Raw genomic sequence first — 14,402 nt, forward strand, 5'->3', positions numbered from 1 at the left:
TCAATATCATCTTTACTTTCAAGTTTAACTGCTCTCATAAAAAGTCAGTTCCAAGTTTTCCAGAGCTTTGTGACACTCTGCTGTTATAATAAATACAATCTGTAAGTAGTAACTTAAATACAACAATAGTTTAAGAAGTAAGCAATGTAGTTTAATTTTTTAAGTGTTCTTAGGAAAGTCCTGATTTATTCTAACATTACGGCCTGGAGTTGAAAAGCCAGCACAGACTGAGCATTTTGATACTTCAGTAAATGTACTTCATTTAGGTGCATCCTGACTTTTTTTTGCCTTTCTAGGATAGGAGATAAACTTGTCTTTGTAGGGACCAAACTGAGTTATCTTTTTTGGTCTTATGTGGCAATTTTTAACATTACGAAGAGCTTAAGGAGAGTAGATGGCCAAATCTCAGTGGCTGGCAGTCAAACTGCTTTTCCTTTGAAGATCTTACATGCATCTTTCTCATATGTCCCCAGAATGTGCAGCTGTGAAGTTGTGGGCTTTCATTTTATTTTAGTTTAGCATAAGTAACGGGGAGGATTTAATTTCTCCAAGACAGAAGTCTCCAACCTTTATTGAAAGGGTAAAGGACTGATGGGATGTAACACTTGCCTTGAATGACATGCATTCTTCTTCTGTCTCCTGTCTTGTGGTTCCTTTCATGTTGGATCTTCTATAACTCAGTCCTGCCCCATTCTTTGTTTTAGCATCTCCCTTTTCCTTTTAGACAGTGCCTTGCAATTTTCTGTGTATTTCTCTGCCTGTTGCCCAATTAAAAAAAAATCCTTGCCCAAAGCCTTTTATCAGAGACAAGTGACTTCTTTGAAACAGCTTCTTTCACATCTGGATTGAAAAATGGTGAAAAGTATATGTATGTTGCCGGTAGAATTTCACCCTCCTGGAAATGTTTTATTTCAGCTGTAACTTATTATCCAATAGTGCTGAAACCAAAAATATAGTATAATGAGGTCTGGCTGACGCTTTGTTTTTCCACATGGCATGCTAATCTGGAAGTTGTTGTGGTGTCCTTGGGATTTGGATGTAGAAGATAAGAATTAGGAACTGTTAGAGAAATCTGCCCTAATTCTGAATTAGACTGTTATGGAAAACTTACTGGTATTGTAGCTGTTTTCTTAATACATTACTTTTTTTTCTTGGAAGTGGCTTTGCTAATTATTTTGACATTTAAATTGTTCTCATTCCATCATGAGTATGATGAGAGGTATGAGCTCACCATGCTTGTTGATGAGACCTTGGTATAAAAGAGAAGTCCTTCAGTCTCAGTAGACATTCCCAGCATTTCTAGGAGCTGCATTTCCATTCATCGATCTGAAGTCCTTGGTGTCAAGCAGTTCCTTCTCCTGTGTTACAACTAAATGCGTTGGTGAAGCTCTGTAGCTCTGTGCCAAGATGAAATTTCAGTATAATCTGCCTGTAATAGGGCTGGTGGAATTTTCACTGAGCCAAAGGCAGCAGCAGATGAGAGCTGACACTGAGCTAAATGACTGCATGCTTTTCACAGGGTGAGAGTGTGTGCATAGGCTTTCCCTGTTGGTTGGTTGGAGATGTACAGATAGATTACACACTGTGTCATAATAAATAAATGCTGTCAAATATCTGCTCTGACCTGCTAAACTGAGAAGTAAAAATTCTGGAGTCTGGATAAGATTATAATGAAAAGCTGCTTTTGGGTAAAAGTGAGGCAGACCAATATATTTTGACTTATGGAGACTCAAAAAGACTCAATTTAAATTTGATAGGCTTTACTTAAGAACCATTTTAAGGTAACTGAAGAAATATTTGTGTTGAATTGTAAAGGTTTGAAATTCCCTCAGAGATGGATGTGGAGTCTGCTGTAGCTATTAGTGGTCATTTGAACTTCATGGAAGCTGCTGAGCATTTTGGGTTTGCTCTGTGGAATTCTTTTGAATGATCAGTACTCAGCCATGCTTATTAACAGACAAAAGTTCTCAAGAAAACCAGAGAAGCAGTTAATGGCTTGTGCTATTTAAAAGTAATAATATTTAACAGTTTTAAAAATGGTAATCATCATATTTTCAGAAAATGAACGTATGCTTTTGCAGGAGAAAAATAATAACTTAATTCTTTGAAAATGCTTTCTTTTTTAATAGATTATGGAAGAAACAAATACACAGATTGCTTGGCCATCAAAGTTGAAGATTGGAGCAAAATCGAAAAAAGGTATTTTATTTTGTTCTTGTTATGGGGTGGGATTTGTTGTTATCATAGTAAAAACCACAGAATAAAGAGTTGGATTTTCAGAGTCACACATCAGTACTGGTCACCTGAAGTATTTCCATTTCAGTCTGCCATTTCTTATAGAAATTTTGGTTTGACATTATCTTGGCTTTATATAGGTATTTGATACAGCAACCCATTTTAAGGAGCTTGCAATTCTGTGAGTATTTATTTAATCAAAACTGCTGTATTAAGCATGTGTGACTTCTGCTGTATGATTCTGTATCTAATCAGAACAGTTTCTTTATTTTACAGCAGCCAAAGCCAGTGTTTCTGGTAACATTTTAGATGAGTGGGTGTTTTGTGGGGTTTTGTGTTTGTTTCTGTAGAGTACAAAGATGAGTGTTGGCCAAGCCCAGCAGAACAGTAAATACTCATTGTGTCCCTGACAGGGACAGCCTGCACACATTTTTGGGTTCTCTAAGAAACCTAAGTGGAGCTGTTTCTTAGGAATGACCAGTATTGTGTTTTAAATTGTTTCTTTTGGAAGTCCAGCCTATTAGTGTGAGCTAAGTATACAGTCTGGACATCTCTCTTGGAAATAAACCTTCTTGTTCTGTTCATAAGGAGTCATAGCTGTGACTGATTGAAAGCAACACTTAATTTCTCTTCTGCATAAAAAATGGAATTGGGAACACTGCATGCATTTCTGTCCAGGCTGATACATATTTAAAAACCAAGAAATTGAACTTCAGATAATTTCTCTCCATGTTATATATAGAATGTAAAGGTGGAGGTGTGGGCTAACCTTAGTAAATTAATAACATCTCTTGGGAAGAAAAATGACCTTCTTAGAAAGGTGCAGGATTAATAAAAATTTTATGGTGTAAAGTGAGATTGTTTCTGAGATACTTTCCCACATGGTGTTAAAGTCAAAATTGATTTCATTTTTTCTTTACCCCACTTGCATGGAAAAAGAATCTTGCTTAAATGGGGAAGGAATTAAGACTGGGCAAAGTGCAGGTGTTCTGTATGTAGGCATTAATGTGTGGAACTAACATTGATAGTAATGCAGGAGTGACAAGGTCTCTGTGCAAACCTAGGGAGTTCTGTGTACCCTCTCCTCGGGTGCTGGGAATTGATGCACACCTGACACTCCTCAGCAAGCTGAGGCACAGGAGTTGGTTTTTCTTCTGAGGACAGAAAAGATGAGATGGTACCTCTAACTTTTTTCCCCCTAATTTAAGTGGGCTTAGTTCTGAAGATGAAAAGCATGAATGAAAGGCAAAAAAAGAGGGGTAAGAGAGGTGGTTGGTTGGGTTTCTCCATTGGTATTTGGAGATGCAGCTTTAAATTAAATTAATTTAACCTCTTTATTAGTGACCTCAAGTAGAAGATCATATGGTGAAGCTCTATCAATGCATAGAATGAATTTGAGTACCATGGGAAATAAAACAGCTAAAAGAGTTATGGGCTGATAACAGTAAAAATTGAGGAAAGGGAGCACATATTCCAGCTGGGCATACTGAGTGAATCTGCAGTGGGAATGATTATTCTGCAAAGTCCTTGTGCCAAAAGAAACCTCAGATAGTGAGATAGTGATGGGCTGTAAACAAGACATTTTAGCAATATGCTAAACTATTAAAAAAAGTATTTCAAATGCCTGTGGATTTCAGGGTGGCTCTAGAGTTAAGACTTGTGCTCTCTGGCCACCTCTGGTGTGCTGGGTTGTGTGTATATACACCTAAGATGGTAAATTACAGCATGTGTACAAAGAACCCCTTAACCCTGAGGTTCCTATTTCTTGTGAAATAAGGTGCAGTTTATATGTTCTGTTTACACTTAATACCAATTGTTTGCAATGCTGTGACTTTGCATTTGCAGCTACAGCAGCTGTTTATATAGGGGTAAATATTCCAAGTGTTTAACATACTCTTAGCTTCACTTAATGACATTTTGTGATTGAGAGGAGAGTCTGCAACAAACAACTGGCTGGCTCCCCAGGGACTGGAACTCAGAACATGGTCTGCCTGCCTCCCTCCTTGGCTGGAGCTGAGCCTGAGTCATTGATGAGGGAGCAGCAGCTATGGACCGTGCTTTACCCCAGCCCCACGCTGCACCCAGGCATCACCCACACATCCTAGGGTTTTTTTATAGTTCTGCAACATAATCTGCTTGTGGTTTCAGCAGCTTCACATCCTGTGTGTTGGGGCCTTAGGTCATTCACAGCTTTCCTCCCAATATAGGGGAAAAACAGTCGTTAGGAAAACGTTGCTTTTCTTCCTGTGATATTGGTCAGTCTGTCATGAAGCACTCAGGGCTCAGTGATATCATTCTTCTCACTGCTGGTGACAATTTTAATTAGACACTACTGATACTAAATCAATAAGAACAAACCATGTTTTGTTTTGAAGTGAAACACAAAGACGTTGAAATTTACAGCCAAGGTGTACATAGTAAGATTCAGTAAGGATGAGAAATAAGTTCTCTACAAGATCCAGAATCCTTTCGTGATCTTGTAGAAAAAAACGTGCTACAGTGAAGCTGAAGCACCAAGAGTAGATGACTGGTGAACCTCTGTATTATTTCTTTTCTCTTATATTAATTACAACTTTTAAATTGATGAGTCCAAAATTCTATATTTTATGTATCATAATGGTAATTCATTAACTTACACTTGATAAATATTTTCTGATGGGGTTTTTGAATTGCAAAAGACTAATGTCTGAATTAAGCATAAGCAGATTTTAAGAATTTCCTAATTCAAATTCATTATTTAATGTATTTTCTAAAACACATCATCACAAAGCTAAATTTAAAAAACTATTATCAACTCTCAACAGTTTCATAAGGGCAAAACAGGAATTTCCTGGTTTTAATGAACACCAGATGCTGTAGCCTTACTCTAGTGATGAGGAGGGTTAAAGCATTTAGAAATAAACGTTTAGAAAACACACAAACACATAAATCTTCCACAGCATCTTAAAGCAAGCCATTTGTTCAAGTTGCCAAAGAGATCCCATAACATGAAGGATTTAGGGAGGGAAGTGAACAATTTAAAGCACTTCATGACTGATTCCATCAGTAATGAAAGAATTGACACTGGCAGGGTTTCCTCTGCTTTGCACTGGTGCTGTAGAGCTCAGGCTGTATCAAAGCCTCATGTTCTGGAGGTCTGGGATCTTCTCTAGTCTGGTGAATTAAAGGCCAAATTGAGAGACAGTAACTCTGAGTCTCAACATGCTTTTTCACTCTGTTGTAGTTACTGTTCCTTTGGAATGCTGTTAATTGTCTTTTAAAGATTTATTCAGTGGTATGAAAGCATGAGTAGGTTGCCAAATCCTAAATTATCAGATGCTGTAGTTCCACAAACATTTTCCAGGCAGGCATAAGATAATGGGATTTTCCCTCTCCCTTTCTGAAATACTGACCTGTCTTGTTCTTGTTGTCCAGCCCTTTCTGCTGTGCTGCCATTGGAGCTCACGTGGGGGACCAGGGTGGCTGTTCCTAAAATCTAGCCATGGATAATTTTTACTTTTGCTGAGGGAGCATTCTTGTTCATTTGCTAGGTGTCAGAACCCTCACTATACGTGCTCATATGTCTCCCTATCTGTTTGTATGGAACTGGAATGCTTAATGCCTTGGAAGCAGGTGAATGTCATGTTAACCAGCAGCAGTGCTTGTGGATGGGTACTGAAGCTGTTCTTTAGGAAATGGATATATGGGAGTTCAGATTTCACCTATATTCCTTACTAATTTTTATTTCTAAGTTCTCCCTCCCCCATACCCCTGTGTCCCTTTGCATTTCAACAGCCAGAAAGAGGTTGTGGGATGTGTGTGCTCAGAGTGCAGCTTGGAATAGCTTTTGGGGAGCAGCCACCATAAGAATCCCTTCAGCTCTTGGAAACTTAGTGGCTCTAAGCAGCAGGATGATCAGAGAATAGTTAAAAAAGATGGTAAGGGGAAATGTAAGATAAATTGAACTTGCAGAGCAGGTAAGAACACTGGGGTCCCTTCCACTCACTTTTAGAAAGGACTTCTCTTGCTCTTTTTTCTTCCTCTCACTCCCATGTTTTCATTCCTCTTGTGTTTTCTTTAGTCTCCAGCTCTTTATCTGTATCATAGCCTGAAATTGCCAATTTCTTTTCTTTCTCTGTTGAACTGCTGTTACTTTATTGTACCTCTTCTCTTATTTGCTGTTTCTGGCATTGTGACTTTTTGTTTTGCTTTTTTTCTGTTTTTCCTCTCTTATCACTGATGCATTTTAAGTTGGTCAATAAAAATCTATTTGTACTTTTTCCATTTGATTTTACTTTTTATCAAATCTTTCCTCTTTTTTAATAACTTCAGAAAATTTAAACTAGTTTTTGTTATCAAAGCATTTCATACATGCTGTTTTTCATTAGCATATCTCCAACACAAGTACAGAGCATGTTAAATTCATATCCAAGGAGAATAGCAAGAAACATAGTGGTGCTGAAGGTACTGAAAGGAAGGCAGCAATAACTGGCTTTGGGCACTGCTTACACTTTTGGTTACACTGGCAATTTGGTTTCATTTTTTTCATTAAACTTTGCCTTTTTCAAATTATCTTGCAAGCCAAGTGCAACTGTTTCCCTCTTTGCATCCTGAGCTGTGAGGGTAACATGCACAGTGAAGTTAATAACCAATACCAAGCTTGAGATGAATAACCAGAGAGACTTCAGCCAAATCAGTAAAAGCTCACTCTGGTTTATTGGAATGTTGTTTAGGTGCAAGGGAAGCTTTCTGCCTGTTTCAGGAGGCTTGTGATAAAAGGTAGAGCCTCCTCTTTTGTTAAGATAAATGTCCCTGCTTAATGAGCTCAAGGCCAAACTTGTGAGTTACTGCCTTAGATATCTAGAGTAAGCTAAAATGTTTGTCCTTTCAGACCTTTAAATCAACTTTCAGTTGTTTCCCAGTACTGTGGTAGAAGCTGAAGTTTATGCTTTCAGATGAAACAGGGAGGGAGAGAACCAAGAACTGTGATGTCAGGCTCTGCAGCCTTAGGAAAGTGGGCAGATAAAATGCCAGGTTATTTCTTCTTTTGCCATAGGCTTTCTGATAAATATGATTTTAGGCATTTTAGATAATTTTTTTTTCAAAAATACCTAATTTTCTCAATTCACTTTGTCAATGCAATCTTTTTTGAAAAGAGTGTGAACTGCTTTTAAGGCTAAACCTCTAGCAGTACAATATCACAACTCTGAATTACACATAGATTAACCAGGAGTGGTTAATCTATGAGTAGTTCAGAGCTGTGCCTGCCAGTTCAGCATCCATTGCAAACACTTCATCATTTACACACGTGTTCCGTGGAGGGATTACATCACCACTTAAAACACAAGTGCATCATAAGTTGTGCAATATTGCTCTTTGTACTGCAGCTGAGCTGAATCCCACATTTGTACAGAGGAGAGCCTGCCATGCAGGAATTCCACACTGCAAAGCCCACCTCATATTAATGGATGTGAGTAGGACTTAGTCAATGCTTGTGTCCAAACCCAGTATTTTATTATTAAATATCAGTGATAATGGAAGAGTTAGTAACCCTCTGCAGCATCATTAGCTAGGAGTCTTATGAGCTTTACACATCACTGTAACCTCTTATAGCATGTCTGGGAGTCTCTAGAGTTTTCTTTCCCCCAGGAAACACCCAGCCAACCAAAAAACACAACCCCAAAACCTCCACCAAACCACAACACCCCTAAGCAAACCAGAGAGCTCAATGAGGCAGATGTTGAGAAACTTTGAGTAGAGGGAAAAGTACTTGTGTGGTATCAAGGGGGTTTGGACCCTTGCTTCAGGAGATTCTCATTGCATTGATGGTGTTTTGTAGTAAATGCAAAGTTTGGTGGAATTAATAGATTTCTCTGCTTTGTTATCACTGGGATTGCTGAAACACTGGAAGGATTTTGGTCTAGGCCACTAGATTTACATTACATACCTCATCTTTTCTAAATACCAGCTGTCTTGGTGTTCTTGAGATGCTGGCATGTGTGCAAAGGGCAGTTATATAACCTGAAATTTCCCCAAGAAATTAGCCAAGTCCTAGTTTAGACAAATAAACATAAAAGCAACTAGAAAATTCCTAATAGATTAGGCTATTTGCTTCTTTGTCTTATGCAACTCCTAAGCAGATAATGCTGTGCTCTGTGTGGTTGTGTGCGTATCTTCCCTGAAGGAGTGGTGCAGAATTGGGAAATTGGAACAGGGAAGTGGTGGAGTTGCCATCCTTGGAGGTGTTCAAAAAAAAAAAAAAAAAACAAGTCATGGCTTAATTGACAAGGTGGTGTTCAGTCAAACGTTGGACTTCATGATCTTGGAGGTCTTTTCCAACCATAAAGATCCTCTGATTCCATATAAAATAATGACTGTTAGGATTGCCTTATTTTTTAGGTCTTTGGTGTTTTCCTTTTCTTTAAGGCTTTACATACATGTTACTCCTCTTAATATAGTTGCAGCCATAACAGAGGGTTTTACTTGTTTCCTTAAATGACTTCCTTCCTCTGGGCCAAAGAGGCATTAGTTATTTTTTTTTTCCTTTTTCACCTTATATGTATATATATTATGCCTGATTTTAATTTTGTTAAAAAGTGATTTGGAACTAGCTATATTGTGGACAAACCACAGAAATTAAAGATTATGGATTTCAGAGATGGTGTAAGTTGCATGAAAACATTTTCTTACAGAAGCTACTTTTCTTAGTTACAGTAGATTTATTCTTAATTCTTTCAATATATAAGTGAATCATGCTGCTTTTTTAAAGACTATGCCCAAGTAAAATGTGAGGTAAAAGTACTCATGTTAATAGGATTAAGAGCACTCCTATAATTTCATTCACTTCTAAAATTGCAATCTTTTCCTTTGTAGCCATATGTAACATTTAAAATTGCATTAAAATGTTGTGAATATTAGGAAACAGAACTTCATGTGCTGGAATTGCTTGTGTGCCTGCCACTACTTATCTGTGTTGCTGATTTATAAATCTTAAAGGAAAACACTCTACTGTAAATTACTGTAGAAGAAATTGATGTTTTGTGTTTCTTTAAATGCAGCAAGGCACTGAGTTTGACTTTGCACCTAATGTCTTAAATGGTGAACCAGCCCCACCTGGGAAGGTCACACAGCATCCCAGGACTACCAAGGGCTGTTAATAAACCAAGAACTCTAACAGTGGTTTTTCACAGTTTGGGTCAACTCCTGCTCTTGACCTACTTTCATATCTCTGTTGCTGTTTCTAGTTACAATAAAACCTCAAAACCAAACCTGATCAAGTGAATGTGGGATACAATCAACTAATTTTCCTACCTTAAATTCTGTGCTATGAATAGCCACTCAATTGGTTTAGAGCCTTAAGCTCCAATTAAAAGAAAAAAGGGGTAGGGGAATTAATCAGGTCCTTGGAGACCTGCACTGATATGTGGAGTTTTTCTGACAAACTTCAGCTTCTCACCCACTAAAATACTTTTGAAAACTGTGCCAACTGAAAGGCTGTAACCCTAACTCTTGCTAGGAGCCAAACATGTATGGAGTGATGACTCTTCCTGTTCCTTTAGCTAGGGATGAAGGGATGTTGAGTGATGGAGAGAAGAGAGCATCTAAACCTCTGAAGTGCCTGGATGCTTAAGCAAACAGAGGTAACTTTTGTGTTGGCCTCTTGTTAAGGTTTAATTTATTTAGTCTCAGCACTGATTTCAGTGTGCACATCAATAGAAGTGTTGGCTCAGCTTGCCCCAAGTCATCCTGCAGCTTACAGAGACAGTAATGTACTGTATCTGGAGCTCTGCCAGCCACTCAAACCTGCTGCTGCTCTAGTGCCTTATTCTGCTCGTGTGGCTCCCCACCCTTAAAGTCAAGGAAACAGCCCCTGTCCATACCTGGTGCAGTGGGGTGAGGGAGGTGGTGGTTTGATGGCTGCTGTGGGCCCCTGCCCCCTCAGGAGAGGAGCTTTCTACTGTAACTAAGAATTCCACAATACAGCTAGTTACCTGGTTACACAGCAGGCAACAGCAAGGTGCTGCAGGATGGGCTTTGGAGTTCACTTCATGAGTCTTTCCCAGCTGCAAATGGAAAGGGGATCCCAGTGTGCCAGTTTGAGACACCTTCCTGTAATAGCAGTAGGCACAATGGGTTTTGATCACCAGACCCCAGGACAGCCTTATTCCACATGTGAATAACAACAAAGGTGCACTCACTTGTGCCTTTTCCAAGCACTTGCAAAGGCAAGACTGGTAACCACTTCTGCTAGAAGCAAAATCAGGGAGACATGATTGTTTTCACAGCTGGCAAACAGCACAATTGTGGTCTTCCCTCTCTCTCCTGCCTTGCTGCATGCTTCCAGGCTGTCCCCTGCCTCCATGGCTCCCTGCTAGGCAGCTCAGCCCTGCAGCCTGGCATGCCCTGGTGCCAGTCCCACTGACGCAGGGGACATTCAGGGCCGCTGGGTTGTGGGGGCCAGTGCTCTTTTGTCAGCAGAATTTTTCCTGAAGCTGCTTAGTTTTGGTTCCCAAGGTGTAAAGTTGTGGGTCTGACTTTATACCAGTTCAGTAAAGGTTTTCTCAAAAATCCTGGCATTTCAAAACCTTTTCCTTGTTGGTGCCCATGACAACAGAACCGTTGGTTTGGGTATTCTGTGTCAGCTCTCTCCGTGTGCAGCAAAATTCCTTTGCAGCTCTTATTCGACCTCACTAAAAACAGGAAAAAAGATTCACCCTATTATGCAATTGTCCAGCTAAGGACTGTGTATATAAGTAGATTTCTTTATAAAAAATTCTGCTCATATCTTCAAAATGGATGAATTGCACATATGATTCTGCAATGCAATTGGAAGTTGCTCATGCCAGGAGATAAAGGGTGCTCTGCAATGTTTCTTGAGAATGCTGGCAGTGTTTGGGGAGGGGGGAGTAACATGGTCTCTTATCTATGCAGTTGCTTCATAAAATTAAATTTCAGTCAGATCTGGTAAAGGGTCTGGGAAATTACAAGTTTTTTCTGTTCCTTAGAGTGGCATTAAACTTGTTTTTGTTTGACCTTATTGCAGCAAAACTAATGCTATTTGTATTACTCTAGTACTTTTTCCTTTAGAGAAGGGATTATTCACCCTCTTGAGTATTTTTCATGAGAGAAGATGAACTCTTGATGTTAAGTGTCCATAGTACATTTTTGTTCTTTTGTCACCATGTACCTTTTCTTGGGTTTGGTTGGAGAAGTGTTAAAAAAGGCCAAGTGTCATGTTTCTTTTTTTTTTAAGTATGACATGCTCCTGCTACCATGTGTTTCAATCCTAATGGCTGAGAAGGCATAAAGGGATTCTGAGAAGTTCTTGCTACCAAAATAATGCATTACTGAATGAAATTATCTGACACTAATATGAGTAACTGAGGATGCTAATTTCAACACACCAATTATGCATTAAGCACAATTAAGCATTATGCAGTGAGTGGCAATGGTATGTCAGGTTAGCAAATCGGACTTGAATTCTTGTTTCCATTTGGAACAAAAAATGCTTTGAGTGGAGGAGGCCAGAACCCTCCAGCTCTCAAAAGCTTAGAGAAACAAAGATGTGTGACAGAAATCTACTTAGGAGTCTTGTCACAGTTAGAAGGAAAGAAGATCATATGCCCTTGAATATTACTGGGGAGAACATTACATTTTTATACTTGAAGCAATTCTTCCTAATGTGTGATATTCTGTAGCTAACCAAAAAATGCCTAGTCTTTCCAGGTTTGGATACAGTGTTTCTGTAACTTCCCCAGAGGCTTTCCTGGGGACAGGAGCACTTGCAGGTAGGGCTGGCTGCTGCATTCCCTGCTCCAACCCTGATCAAGTCCTATAAACCTTCTGGAATTACAGTGTACATGAGTATCATCCTCTCCCTGCAAATTTGATGCATTACTAGTAAAATTCTGATATTTTTGTGTGCTTTGATTTCAAGTATTCTTTATACTGTGCATTCTAAATATAGACAGAATCTGTGCCAAAGGCAGAGTGCAAGCTTACAAAACCATCATTGATAGAAATTCTGGTCTCTTTAATGACTTCCTCTGGAAACTGTAATTTGAATCATACAGTTTTTCTGAAGTAGCAGTAGGAGGGAATATCTGAAAAATAGCTGTAATAGAGTTTTCAGAATTTTAGACTTTTCATCTGTACACACTTAACCTTCCATAAAGCTGAGTTGGTCATTTAATTCCATTATTACTTGGCAAGATTATCTTGTCTGTAAAAGTCAAAATCTTTTAAGTCAAATCTAAAGAGGACAAAATCCTAGGCATAGCTAGTGTTCTGGTGATTTTTTTTTGGGTCCACATTTTTAAGGTTTAAAAAGTTTGTGTTTTTATGGTAAATGCTTGTTAAGCACCCTGGTAGTTTTAGCTTTGGAATTGGGTTTGTTTAGCTGGGGAAACCAAAACCATCTGGCAATGCTCACCAGCCATGGCCAGTCTCAGAGGGCTGTTGGCAACATCTTCTCCCTGTATTAACTCCTGTGAAAGGGAAAGGCAAATGGGCTCTTGTTAATGGGAACAAAGCTGTGGGAAAGGACAAAGTTGGGAATGAAGTGGAATGGAGAGAGACACAGAGAGGAAATGAGAGGCTGATGAGGAGACTGAAGCCAGTTGGAAAGAGGTAGGTGGGATGGCAGGAAATGTGAGGTTGGAGTGGGAGTCTTAAAGAAATGAGGGTTTTGAAAGAATAGAATGATAAAGAGTTAGTGCCAAAGATGGTGTAAATGGGAAAACAGATGGGAGCTGCAAAGGAGGAAGGTGGTGAAAATGCATATTACAAAAGGTGGAGGGGAGGATTACAGCTTTCTGTTCATAGGTGCCTGGCATGGATTTCCAATGCATATCCTTGTCTTGGAAATCAGATCAGACACAATTCTGAGGTTCTTACTTAATGAATATCCTAGGGGAAAACTGCTAAGTGCTGCTGTATTGATGTGTACTTTAATTACTGTCCTAAACCAGTGATTCAATGCCTAACATGTCACTATTCCCATTTGATGTTTTTGTCCAGCTTCCATAAAGTTGCAGTTTTGATGGCTGCAATTTAAATTTGTTAAACATTTACCAGATGTCTTATTTCGCATCAAAACATATGGATGACTTTAAAAGACCAGGAATGCAAAATATGAATTTTTAGTCCACGGGAGCTGAGGATATTGGCAATTTCTACTAAAAAAAGAATCACGAACAGAGTTAGAATGTGTGCAAGTAAACCAAGATGTCAATAAAAAGGATTAATTTTGAGTGCAGCTTTCATCCAGCTGATTGGATTTGTATCCAGTGCAATGTCAAATAATGTAAACTTGGTTTTGCAGTGCTGGAGGAGAGTAATAGCCAAGAAAGTAAGCTGTGAAAATACTGGGCTTCAGGAAAGTGCAAGCTTTTTTTGTGGAATTGGCTTAAAATCCTCTCATGCCAAACACTCCCACTGAGATTTCCAGCAGTAAATTTGTAGCTATATGTGTGCAAATTCCTGCCCGTGCTCAGCTCTCCTGCCTCTGTCATGTGGAGTGTTACAAAGGGGAATTGACTTTGCTCATAGATGCACATTTGGTCACATAAAAAAAATCTGAATTGTCAGATTGAACGTGTGCTTTCTGTAAGGGGAAGAAATACTGGAAGTGGTTATTTGGGTACATAATTTTTTTTATATTCTTCTTGTGGATTTGCTTACTGAAGGATGTTGCAAGAGGGAATCCCTGTAGGAATGCCATGATAGTGTACATGGGTATACATTTGGGAGGGGAGCAGACTTTGGATTCCATAAGTAAAGATGGAAGATGGAGTTAGTTCCAGAGTGATGAGGTTGGAAAAAAATAAACCAAAAGAAACTACTACAGAGAAGTTCATTTATAGCATGAATTACTGGTGGAATGCCAGACAAAGATAAGAAAGCTACTACAAAATGGGTTATGCTTTTAATCAGCTGACTCATTATATAGAAATTTGCTTCCTAGCAGTGTGAGCAGCATATCAGCCCAAAAGAAGAAATTATCAAGAAATAAGAGACTCTTGGCCATTAACTCTTTTTTTCTTTTCTTCCTAACATGCATTAACAGACACAGATATTTTTTGCATATTTTCTGCTCCATCTTCTGTTATTTTTACAACTAAAACTTCAACCTCACTCATTGCCACCATCAGCAGCAGCTGAAAATGAACATCTGGTAACTCAGACCT

General features: G+C 38.9%; 1 protein-coding gene across 1 annotated transcript in view; it reads left to right on the forward strand.

Annotated features, from left to right (window-relative positions):
- The window catches only part of BICC1 (BicC family RNA binding protein 1), an 89,740-nt gene that overhangs the window by 42,591 nt on the left and 32,747 nt on the right, over positions 1-14,402 (forward strand). Inside the window, exon 3 of the mRNA XM_036385886.1 lies at positions 2,130-2,199. Within this exon, the coding sequence (XP_036241779.1) occupies positions 2,130-2,199 (70 nt within the window). The remainder of the gene's footprint in view (positions 1-2,129; positions 2,200-14,402) is intronic.

This window comes from Molothrus ater, chromosome 8 (genome assembly GCF_012460135.2).
Source record: "Molothrus ater isolate BHLD 08-10-18 breed brown headed cowbird chromosome 8, BPBGC_Mater_1.1, whole genome shotgun sequence".
Taxonomy (NCBI): domain Eukaryota; kingdom Metazoa; phylum Chordata; class Aves; order Passeriformes; family Icteridae; genus Molothrus; species Molothrus ater.